The 12726-nt window shown below is 44.0% G+C and overlaps 1 protein-coding gene across 2 annotated transcripts; it reads right to left on the reverse strand.

Moving 5' to 3' along the window:
* Window positions 1–1052: 1052 nt before the first annotated feature.
* kcna2b (potassium voltage-gated channel, shaker-related subfamily, member 2b) lies at window positions 1053–8991 on the reverse strand. Of its 2 annotated transcripts, none has more exons than XM_034589403.1 (2): window positions 8606–8991; window positions 1053–7033 (listed from the first exon to the last, which is right to left on the reverse strand). In XM_034589403.1, exon 2 carries the CDS (start codon window positions 6920–6922, stop codon window positions 5420–5422), a length of 1503 nt encoding a protein of 500 aa, XP_034445294.1. In that variant the 5' UTR covers window positions 6923–7033; window positions 8606–8991; the 3' UTR covers window positions 1053–5419. The 2 variants fall into 2 exon arrangements, with proteins under 2 accessions (XP_034445294.1, XP_034445295.1); XM_034589404.1 differs by lacking the exon at window positions 8606–8991 and adding an exon at window positions 7733–7858.
* Window positions 8992–12726: the final 3735 nt, after the last annotated feature.

Consider the following 12726-nt stretch of genomic DNA (forward strand, 5'->3'; position numbering starts at 1 on the left):
AATATTGGACGTCTGGCTGGCCTACATGGAAAACTTGAAGCTCATGTTTAATACATAGCAAACGTCAATATGCGATTCAATGACAATCAGTTATCTGAAGGGCTGTCTAGAATCTGAGCTCAGCTGATGTACCAGAACCACGGTCAACTGAGATGGTCAGAGGGAGCATTATACTCCTGCTAATGTACGTCTGAGGGGAGACTCAGATCACTCACTGTGCATCACTTTGCTGCTGGAGGGGAAAGAGAGATGAACACAAGGGGAAATGTGTGGGAAATGAAATGTGAGAAGGGCAAATGACAGTTAGAGGGAAAGTGAGAACAAACTCAAGCAGGAGCGATGCAGGGAACAAGAGGAGAGGCAAACATTTCCAGCAACTGGGGAGAGGTGTGTTCGACTCGAATAAAAGATACTCAAAGTGTTTGTGCTTGTCCCACAATATGTTGAACTGCGAATCAAGAGCGTTTTGCTCTCCTCTGTCTGCCTCGTCCTCTCTGCCACTGCCCCTCGCCGGCTTTATAAATAGACCACTTTGCTTTCTCAGGAAACCACAACGTATGTAAGATTCACTCACGGGGGAAAGCAGGACACATTCAGGAGGTGAGGGTTGATTGTCGATTTAAATATATCGTCTGTAGTGGACAAGAGAGCGGCCGCTTTTCATCAATTTATACTGAATGATAGATGAAATATTTAGTTTTTCTTTCTCATGATGACCAAGTTCTTTGCTTTAAGATCATGGAAGAGGAAATGAATCTGTCACACACTATAGAGAATCTCTGACTGAGATATGAAGAAAACATTTTTGCTCAATTCTGAGCATCCCGAACATCAAGCGTTAAGTATATTGTTAAGATAAACAACATTGTAGTTGTGGTTCAAAGAGCAGATTTGGACTCACATTTAAATAAACATGCAACAAACTTGGCTCTAGCTGCCTCTGCGACCCTCAAAGGAACATATAGGTGTAGATAATGGATGGATGGATGGATGGGACAAACTGATCTAAGCCCACTCCAATTTCATAGACCACAAGAAGAAGCAAAAGAGGCTTATTGTAAAGATGTTATTATTGATATAATCATCAGACCATTAGTATCATCAGACCATTAGTATTATTATTCATAATAGTTTTATCATTTACAATGGTTTTGAATGACAAAAGTGCCTCTTTCAGTTTATATTCACTGTAAGTCCTTGTAACCGGCATGGCAAGCGTTCAGGTCCATTTTTCCTTTGCATGTTACATCGTACAGTTTGCATCATGGTTCAGTCTTTTTCTTTACAATGGTAGAAAAAAAACAACAGGTTGTAAACAAACACATGGAGCTGAGCAGAATCCACCTTAAGAATAATAATACAGTGAATACTGTGGATTATGTAAAGCACATTCAAACTTATTTCTGACTGAAGGCAGATGATTTAGAGTAATTGAGATCAGTAGTCTGGAGGTAAATATGTGTTGAGACAGTACAGACAGAATCAAACCTGCATATGGATTTCAGTTAATCCTCCGCCCATGCAACGTGTGAGGCTCAAAGAAGAGCTAATAATGACATTCAATACGAAACCATGGAGGAAACAAACAAAAGATCAGTTAGACATCTGATAACACAAATAAATTAAAGTTCTCATAGAAATGATATTCCCTTTGTGAATTCTTAACATACTTCCATTCTTTGTCCTTTGAGCATAAAAACCTAAGAGCTAATTCATCATCTATGAAACATTAGCTTCTTGGATTAGTTCAGCAGGCATACACTTTGATTCCCTGCTACATAGGGATCTGTACATGGCAGGAACTCATTTTAAAGCAGAAGCTTTAGGCATTTTAAGACATCACTGAAAGCAGCCGTTTTATATAACTGTTAAATACATTGTTTACATGGCTATGTGTGTTCACCACCAGCTGTGGCCTTTAAGTCCATTCAGTTTGTGTGTATTGAAGTTTGATAGAACCACAGGAACATGTCTTTCTTGGCAGCAGAAGTCACCACACAGGCAGTGTGTGTACACACGTGTACAATAGCTGTATGTAATAAAGTACAGCAGAGATGTGTTTTCCTTGGTTCAAATCCTGATGTGCGATCGTGTTGGTTTCTCTGAGAGAACTTGCCTGTCTCGACAGAGCGCGCCACTTCAACTGTGTGCTTGGTAACAATAGAGGAAAAGACGGAGGTCCAGAAGATTCACATAAAGTCACATAGGTGTTCCAGTAGTGTGGAGAAATACAAGAATACACCAGAGTAAAGAGGAGGGTGTGGGCAGTGCTTGATTTACTTTCATCATCATATTTTCCTTCCAAATCATTCCTCACTTTCCCTCTATTTCCTCTCTTCAAGTCCCAGTAATTGATACCACAGCGTATGTCGTAAACACATGCTCGTAGATCTCACCTTTGGCGAGTGAAGCGGGACATTCCCTTCAGTTTTCCTCGTTTAATATACTAGATGCATGTGTTAAGTATGCACACGCTCTGTAAACACTGTGCTGAGATGGTGTCGAACATACAGAGAACCACAGGCCTGGAGTCGAGGAGAGCAGTGTTTTGGATAACTGCTGCCACATTGTCTATAAAACTACACAAGCAGCTTGTATCTAAAAGATCTTTCTCACAATCTCTTTGTCTCTCTCTCTCTTTCACACGCACACACTCTCTCTCTCACACGCACACACTCTCTCTCTCACACGCACACACTCTCTCTCTCTCACACGCACACACACACACACACACACACACACACACACACACACACACACACACACACACACACACACACACACACACACACACAGACAACACAACACACTTAGCATGATGGACCTGTATGTCAGAGACAGTCCCTCTGAGCATTATGATACACTTGGCTGAGCAAAAAGTCTCACTGACCAACTGCTTGAGTCTGTGCGCGTACACTGGGTTTGGCAGCTCATACAGAGTAGTAGCTGTTGTTGTGCTTTCACTATGACACACAGTTAGTGGGTTGTGACTGCAACAGATGGTAAAGACTATAAAGCTGGAGCGGGACATTAGTTAACATCTGGGCTGTGGATCATACTGTCAGTTTGGCAATCCTCATGTCTTTTCTGAATCTATCATATCTTCCTTGTTTCCGTACATGTAACCTGTTTCCTTTCCTCCGATTAGATATAGTTAAATCTTCTAATGGACACACAAGCCTCATGGGGTACATACTTCACATGGATTCAACAACATTTCAAATAGCAATGGCAGAAAGATGCATATATGTGAAGCATCACTCAGACTTCTTAAACAAGACACCTGTCTCCCATATATCGCGTAAAGCGCAAGTATCTATAAATACATATATATTTATGGAAATTTGCCCTTTTAATACTATTCATACTAATGCATGCTATGATGAATACACAGGACATGCAGCACTACAATAGCAGAATAGCATCTTAGCATTTGATAATAAGCTAATAGAGGACACTTACGCTAGGTCCTGCATTATTTGGGCAAAATGCCCCAATGGAATGACTTTTCAATACGAAGGCAGAGAGCTCAACGTACAGCAACTTAAAAAAACATATGCAAATGGGCACATCACATGTTAATGGAGAAACATCTTCATCAATTTGAAAACACATGTGCGGCAAATAAAGTATGCGCTGCAAACACTCACCACGCAACCCTATACTCACATTGCACAACACAACCAAATACTCTCAACGCAACCATATGCTCACAACACAACCAAATATTGACGACAAAACCAAAACCAGATCAACAACGCCACAGTAAAGACATGTTGATCTGAAAACGACAAAGCTAGCATGTTACATAGCTAGCTAACATGATGTTAGCATTTTTCAAAATTAAGTGTATTTTTTCAGATTCCCTGAATTGGCAGAGTAGCAGTATGTTTTCCATTTGCCGTGCCTGTGTTGTCAAATTGATGGATATGATTCTCCGTTGTATGTATGGTGTCTATTTCCATGTGCTTTCTTAAAAGGTAGTGTGTTGAGCTCTCAGTTTGATTGGGCAAGATCAATCATTTTTACAAGTATTGCTAGTGAGACTCTGGATATCATAAGCAGACTTGCAGTGGCCGACATCGCTGGTTTAAAATGGTTGGACGTTTTCATTTGGGTTGATCAATGAGCTCTTCTTTAAATTGCTAACATTTGATCTGGGTTAAATAAAAGCCTAAAACCAAATTTGGTCCTTAATCTCGTCTGATCTGTTTGTACAAACATGGAATGCTGTGAAGTCAAGGAGAGCAACGTTAATGCTGGGCAGTGGTGTCGAACTAAACTAGTGCTCACTGCTACAGTGGAGCAGGTGGTAGCCAAAGAGACACTTGGAGGTACAGTCAAGAGGATGGAGAAACAGGCACTCAATCAGAACACTATATATTCAGTCTTTCCTTTTACATCATGCGTTTTAACCATTAAAAAAAGTTGGTAAGAAGCACACATTCATCATGTTGATTAAAAAAAGCACACATTTCCAGAAATGAAACGAACATACAACAATACATCAGACATTCACTTTGTTCAGAGGAACATTTCTTCTGTCCACCCCTTAGCCTGCATTTACTGGAAAAACAAGGCAGAGTCTTGGCAAGAGAGTACATATGTACGATAAATCTACTTGAGTTTCGTTAAGATGGAATAACTGGCAGGAAAAAGAGGGTGGTGTGCTCTTGTGGTCCTGAATTACACAACAGAATCCTAATATATCTCCACAGAGGCCCCTAGCTTGTACTATAGACTAGGCTAGAATATCTAGTGAGGGGTAAGAGAGTAAAGCTAGTGCCCTCAGACTGTTTCTCCCACAGAGAAAGCAACAAATACTCTCTCTCCGTCTCTTGGTTTTCCCCTGACAGAACAGCGGTGATCTCAGTGATTTGGTTTTTCTCCGAGTCAGGACCTTGGCAGTTTGAGCAGCCGATGAAAGTCGCTTATGTAAGCCGATAGTATGGCCTGTTTTTTTTTCTTTAAATCACAAGTAAGTTAATTACATTTAAAAACAAACTTTAAGCTGATTTGAATTATTGTCATCTTGCATCTTCTCCAGGCGGCAGCTTGAGCGAGAAGGTAGAAACCTGTGGTCCCTTTACACTGTTAATATTGGTTATTACTGGTTAGGCTACTATTTGGCTACTGTTGCGAGCACGACGACTACGTCATATAGGTACGACTAACTCCATGCAGACACTGACAATGTCCTAAATGTGAGAGGGAGCAGTTCTTTGATATGCAATGATAGGTCCTTATAGGATAATGGGAGAATATGAGGTCTTTCTACTGACCTTTTCTCCAAGATAATCTCACTCATCTGCTCTGGACTCCCATACTGGGCGCCATACATTGGTCAACACAGGGACCGACATTCCTGTCACAATCCCTGTAGACTCTGACAGAAGTTAACCATCCTTAGTAGCTCACATTATACATCGGTACGCATCTTAGTGATGTTTACATAGTTAGTGTTGGCCAGTGTGCAATTTCCTGTTTTCATGCCCTCGGGTCTGAAGTCCTCGGTGCTGTGGTTCACAGCCTCCTGGATCTCCACGTAGTCAGATTTGCTGAGAGTGGACCCACTGCCGCTCCGAACACTCTTCTTCAGATCGTCAGCTGAGCTGGCTTTAGGCACGCTCGGCATATTCAAATACTGTGCCTGCTCCTCGCCCTCCGTCTCTCTGTGGTAGAAGTAGTTGAAGTTTGACACGATGACAGGTACAGGCAGGGCAATAGTCAGCACACCGGCGATTGCGCAGAGAGACCCGACGATTTTTCCTCCGATGGTTGTTGGCACCATGTCTCCATAGCCTACAGTGGTCATGGAGACCACGGCCCACCAAAAGGCCTCAGGGATGCTGCTGAACTGGGATTGTGGCTCGTCTGCCTCTGCAAAGTAGACGGCGCTGGAGAAGAGGATCACACCGATAAACAGGAAGAAGATGAGAAGGCCAAGCTCACGCATACTGGCCTTCAGAGTCTGTCCCAAGATCTGGAGCCCCTTGGAGTGACGTGAGAGTTTGAAGATACGAAACACCCTGACTAGACGGATGACACGGAGAATAGCCAGAGACATGGCCTGCGAGCCTGCCTGGCTGTCCTCTGGCCTCTCTGCTAGCTCTGTACCAAGTGTGATGAAGTACGGGATGATTGCCACAATGTCAATGATGTTCATGATGTTGCCAAAAAACCCAGCTTTACTGGGACAGGCAAAGAACCTGACGAGGAACTCAAAAGAGAACCAGATGATGCAAAGGGTCTCCACAATGAAGAAGGGATCTGTGAAATATGAAGAGCCAACATAGGTATAGGTGGTATTGTACATGGACTGGGATGGATATTTGTACATGTCCTCATCGTCATTTCGGAAAACTGGCAGTGTCTCTAGGCAGAAGCTGACAATGGAGATCAGAATCACCATGACGGAGATTATGGCAATGATGCGAGCAGGACCTGAGCTCTCTGGATACTCGAACAGCAGCCACACTTGTCTCTGAAACTCATTCTCCGGCAGAGGTCGCTCCTCTTCCTTTATGAAACCTTCATCCTCTCTGAAGATTTCCATCGCCTCCTCGCCTAACTCATAAAACCGGATCTCCTCAGAAAAAATGTCCAAGGTGACATTAACGGGCCGGCGCAGCCTCCCTCCTGATTGGTAATAATACAGAATGGCGTCAAAACTTGGTCGATTGCGGTCAAAAAAGTACTCGTTCCGGAGAGGATCAAAATACCTCATCCGTTTTTTGGGATCACCCAGTAGCGTCTCTGGAAACTGTGAGAGAGTCTTGAGCTGCGTCTCGAAGCGCAAGCCAGAGATGTTGATGACAACTCTCTCGCAGCAATCGTGGTCCGGCTCAGGGTCATAGTGGTCGTGAGGCCCGCCCGGGTGCGCTGCTGCTTCATCCGAGGGGTCGCTGGTCGCAACCGTCATGATGGAGGGAGATGGGACCTGCAGCTTTCAGACAGGGTGGGGCCACGTCAGGGCACAAGGAGACAAAGATGCCCCAAACTTGTGGGTTCAGGGATATTAGCCAGTGAGGAGCTGCAGGAACAGGAGAGAAAGCAAGGGAAGACTGCAAATATTAATATCATCAACATATGTTATGTGCTATTTAATATGCAAGAAGCAAGAAAACTCAGACTTTCAACAACTTGGATTCTTTAGCATGTATATCTTGTCTGTTCATTCCTTCAAATACAATTCACAGTTCTAAATTGTCAGTAATTCCCAGAAACGCCTTGCTGTTTTTACGACCGTCTTACAAACAAGCACAAGCAGGGCAGTTGAAAATAACAGGCAGGAGTGGCAGAGCCATTTCAGCGCATTGGCTCCATTGTGTCTATGTGTATTAGGTTATGAGTTCCCTCTCATTTCAGCTCACTGCAGGATCAATATGCTCGGGAGTAATACTGTATCAGCTCTCGCAGGGTGCAATTACAACAAACAAATCTGATTATATGCTGAGTGCTCCATACAATCTCTTTGATAAATGTCCTCTTTTCTTGTGGGGGTCCCAAAAAGAAGAAACATGTCATCAAGTCACAGATTAATAGTTTATCAGCCGATTATATTCAGGGATATTTGTCACAGCCGGTTATTTACACTGCGATACTGCAGAGCTGTAACCTTTAAACTTCACATGCCATTGCATAAAAGCTATAAAAGGAATATTAATTTGACCTAAGAGACACAACCACAGAGGAATTTGCTAATAAAAGCAGCAATATCGAGAAGTCCTACCTATTCTCACTGGCACTTGTGAGGCTTGTTTACGCTCTGTCCTCTATGTGTGACTGCGGGTGCCCATGGAGCTGAAAGTTCCCCCCGATCCAGAGTCAGTCCCCACAGGTCAAAGCAGCTCCCCTGTGCCCACCGTACATCACCACCCGCGGCTCCGGCTCTGCAGCAACGCAGCAGTGGGGAGTGGGAGAGGGGGACAAGGCGTGAGGACGCAGGGGTTACCTCCCTACCCTCAGTGGCCGGCAGATGCATGTTGTGATGATGAAGCTATGGGGGTGTTGACGGGGGCACATTCTCACAAATATTCCGGCATGTGCAAATAAAAACTGACACCCCAGCTCTAGCCTGATATCTGCAGAGGTTTTGCTGGGGAAGGAGTTTTTAATTTTTTTTGTGGGAGGCGACGCTCTCAGGATGCTTCAGCGGATCCATGAGGCGGAATCACCTGTTTGATCCACGCAGGTCCGTATGATTATAATATTATAAACCACCATCTTTTTTCCTCCCCTTTATCCATATGAACACACACCAATGATGCACAGAGGCTGTTATCTTCACGACACATTCCAAGGATGAATAATCACGCAGTCCTTTGGTGGTTGCTGATAATAAAGGTGGTGGTGGGAGGGGAGGGGAGGGGAGGGGGGAGACAAAGCAGCCAAGTTCCATGCACTGGGTTATTCACATGTTTAATGGCAGGGCTGTATAGTTGCGCGTTATTGGGTTAGTTTGGAGTGACAGGTGCCAGGCATGCTCGTGGACCGCGGCCAGCCACGTTACACTCCATGCACTAAACTAAACAGAAGCAGCAGAGCAGCATCATCCGTCGGAGCATAACGCACAATTTCAGATAAACGGCATGCAGGCATTCACCCCGTTTCTCCCGGTCTCCTCCTAAAAGGTGCCGTGAGGTCGCGTGTCCCTCATCTCTGTCCCTCTTCCCCCGTTTGACTGATGTGTCCAGCGGCTGTGTCATCTCATCACGACCGAACGTCTATTAGCTGCCGGCTCTTCCCACGTATGGATCATATTTCGCCATGATTCTGCAGAGTTGAGGTGCGTGGGCTGCAGTTGGACATCGCGGCGCATACTAACAGCTCCTTTTTGCGCGCCTCGCCCCGTCCGTGCCCCCCCCGACACTTACTGTCCAACACCGCTCCACTTTAAAGGGGAAGCATCGCCCACCACTGGGTCTCAACACGAGCATGTGCGTCTGGAGAGGATACGTGAGAAAATAGCATGTGGAGGACGCGCCTGGCGACAAAATGAGCAGGAGCGTTTCCTAAATGGTTCTAATAGGAACTGCGGGCTGCATTTACACTTTACAGCTGAAATACTGTCAGTGCCTGTGTAAAGCAAATTAGTTCTGGTCCAAAGATAGACGGAACACGTGCAGTATTTTCCTCATGGTGTGGAGGATTATCAGGGGAACGTTACAACAGGGACATCTTTCCCTTGAACTGAAATAAGGCGAGTGAATTGAAGGGTTGTCGAGGCAGAATATTCAATATGTGTTCATACACTGTGAGAACAAAACAAGAAAGTCCCTAGTCTTCATGCCAGAGCTGTATTTTGTAAAGCAGTGAGTCATTCTTATCGTAATTCTATCATATTTTATGATTTGAGTGCAGGTTTCTAAACCCCTGTGCCTGCGTTGGAATAATGTGTTTGTGTGCTTCTATGTGTTTACTTTATGTTTTATCTGTACAAATACAACAGTACAGTCTGTGCTCAAACTTTGTGGTAGTACTTTGAAATGTGTCTGCCACCTGTAAGGTCTTAAATCTTGACCAAATGCAGAGTGACTCAAATATAATTTCTTGAGTTGCTGATTTTATTCTGATCATTTACAGACCTGCACTATATCACATGCATTATTACCGGCCACACCTATTACAGGCACGCACTCACACTCAAGGTTGGACTGATGCTGTTAATACAATCGCAACCAAGTTAAATTTCATGCCGAATTTGGTGATTATATGCGGTGAAATTAACTGGTGCATGGAAATTCTCTCGCAGACGGTGTTTCCCCATGGCCTCCTTTCCTCCGCTGACTGGAAGTGGGCCAGGTGAAAATCCAGATATGTCTAAAGGCAGAGAGCGAGAATTGCACATGAAAGAAAAAGAGACTAAATGAATGAAATACACGAGGAATACCCCAGACTCCCCCAACGCACCCCCATGCATTCTCCTTGCTCTGCCACAGTCCAAGGACAGGTTCAACACTGTCTGCCATCCTCCTCCAATAAAGTGCAAAGCACAAATTGAGATGACGACATCGGACCACAGGGATTACAGCAGATCACTCTGCATAAAATGAGTGCAAACAGTGGCTCATCCTCTGCAAAGAGTGCAACTGTTTTCCTCTCTGGCTAAATGTCTCGACGACGAGCACTGGGCACTTGTGCATATGCAGCCTGATTGATGGCCGGGAACTCTTAAATCCCCACCGTCCATGAATGTAAATGAGGAAGCCCCATTTCCAAATGCTGGGCAGCTGAGAGCCCATGCAACCACCAGTATCCAATGCTCGATGTCAGCAGTGTAACAATTCATCATCCACCGCCACATTCACAGCAATTATCCCTAACAGTTTTACTAGTAGGCTGAGGTAGAGGGCACTTAGATGATGAGATATGAGATTGAGTTTGTTGGAATTGGGGGAAGGGGGGGAGGGGGGGGGGTCATTTCCTCTATTGACTTATGTTTTATTTCATTTAGCATGCACAAACTATTACATGTTCAAATTTAGTATTTATGAGAATGACTTCAATCATTTTCTTAACCTCATCTGACCTGTAGTAGGTGACTAACACAAACCACACTGGAGCCCAAAGGAAAGAGTCATTTAACATTATCATGCCTGATATCTCCAATCTACCTTTGTTGACAAGAAACGAAAGAAAAACACAACTCGTTTTTGCAGTTTCATCCACTATGTCTGAAATGGTTGATAAAAACCTTACAGAGAAAAAAGATTTAAATGTTGAAAAAGTTGTTGCAAATGAAAATTATTTGCAAGAGATACAGATGGCAGGTTTAGCAGAGTTTTCCAACTGCGGGCCTGAGGTGAAAGGGACGGTTGCTTGATTGTAGTTCATCCTGTTTTGTCCTGTTTACCAAAATGGTTGGGATGTTGGAGCTGCAACAGGGACTGTGACACAGAGAGGGGTCAAATACAGATTAATTTAAAACCCATGGAGTCCAACTATAATCAAAAAATTGTGTAATCTAGACACACAAAAAATGTTCCTCCACCAAGAAAGTTGTTGTCTTTGTAAGCAAGATTACACAAAATCTGCAGAATGGATGAACGCAGAACTTGGTGGAATGATGCGATATGGGTCAGGAAAGAACCCATACGATATTGGATCCGGATCATGGGGCGGATCCAGGAATTTCTTTGAAACATTGTGAGATTGTTTTGCTTTCTTTTTTTTTTTTTTACATATTCACTGACTTCCCAGGGAATCATTAATGGATTTTGATGAAGGTGCAGCTTGATTGAATTTGAGTAGACTGTTGGGCAGTCTTTTGAGTGCCAGTCTAGTTTATACACCGCGATACTTTCCATGACATGATTGTGTTGCAGAATTAATTGTGAATAGAGACAATGAAAAATCCTAGAAGAAACAAACTTGAATTAGGGGACAAATTGTAAGACTTTGAGAACTCTGTATACTTGATAAAGAGTTTTAAAGTACTGGAGAACAATTGATTCACGGTTTTGAGGCCAACTAACTCCCCAACTATTTAAGATCTCCAGTTCTGTCTCCAGTTCCCTGTCACCTTCATGGCTGTGCCAAGTCTCGGCAGCACGGGAGGATTGATTCTGTTTTGTGTTCAGGCGAGCAGACCAGATGGAACCTCACAGAGAAACACAAGAATGCTTTCAAACTCATGACACAACATGACTGTGTTAACCATGTCAGTGCATTGTTCACTGTACAAAACATCTTCGCCATTTTTTGATTGTGACTCACTGGTGCACTATGGCAGCTGTGCCCTTCAATTAGGGCCCCTCCGAAAATGTCAGGAAGACAGAAACCTCTGTTCTCTGTGTGAAACCCTCTCTTGATATAAACATGCTCAGTTAACATGCTCTTTAAACTTGCTTTTAATCCTCATATTCAGCCATTTCATTGCAGTCCAACACAGATTGTTCAGTTAAGATGACACATTGAGAGATATGACGGCTGATTTGTGCATGAGTGAGTGAGTCAGCAGACCTACACCTCAGATCCCCACCCTTTTCGATGCAGCAGGCCATGTGGAGCAGGGAGAGAGGGAGGAGGAGAGCGAGGACAAGGCAGGGTGGAGGAGGGTGTTGATGCAACTTTTGACAGCAGACTGCAGGAGAGGAGAGGTGACCTGGATGACCTCTGCTGGAGGTGATCACGCCCCTATAAAACATAATGCACACACACACACACACACACACACACACACACACACACACACACACACACACACACACACACACACACACACACACACACACACACACACACACACAAAGCTGCTTTGTTTCCTCCACTGATGTCCATAAGTTCCTGAATGACAGCAGCACATGCCCTCATAACCTTTCCTTCCCCCCCGTGACCAGAACAAAATCCATCTATTCCTCATTAATCACGTCATGTAGGCATCCTAATAACTCTCCACAACAGACATCCTCAACTATGACAACAAGCCAAGGAACGTCATTGCCATTACCAGCTTATTTTCACCCTTCGTCCCACTTTTCCCCACATGTTCTACACTCTCCCCCTGCCCTCTGGGTTCCCCCTTTATTTAGAGATTGACCTTGGAAGATCTCTACCTGCCTGTTGAGTGCTGCCAGGCAGATGATGATCACTGCTTTTAAGATGAGATATGTCCTCACCTTCAGAGTAGAGTACTGTGCGTATTGATTCTGGATGTGGTTTCACTTTCTGTTGTTTTTCTCCGCCACAGAAAACAAGGAAAAATCAATGGCTTAACTGATTTGG

The sequence above is a fragment of the Hippoglossus hippoglossus genome, chromosome 7 (genome assembly GCF_009819705.1).
Source record: "Hippoglossus hippoglossus isolate fHipHip1 chromosome 7, fHipHip1.pri, whole genome shotgun sequence".
NCBI lineage: Eukaryota > Metazoa > Chordata > Actinopteri > Pleuronectiformes > Pleuronectidae > Hippoglossus > Hippoglossus hippoglossus.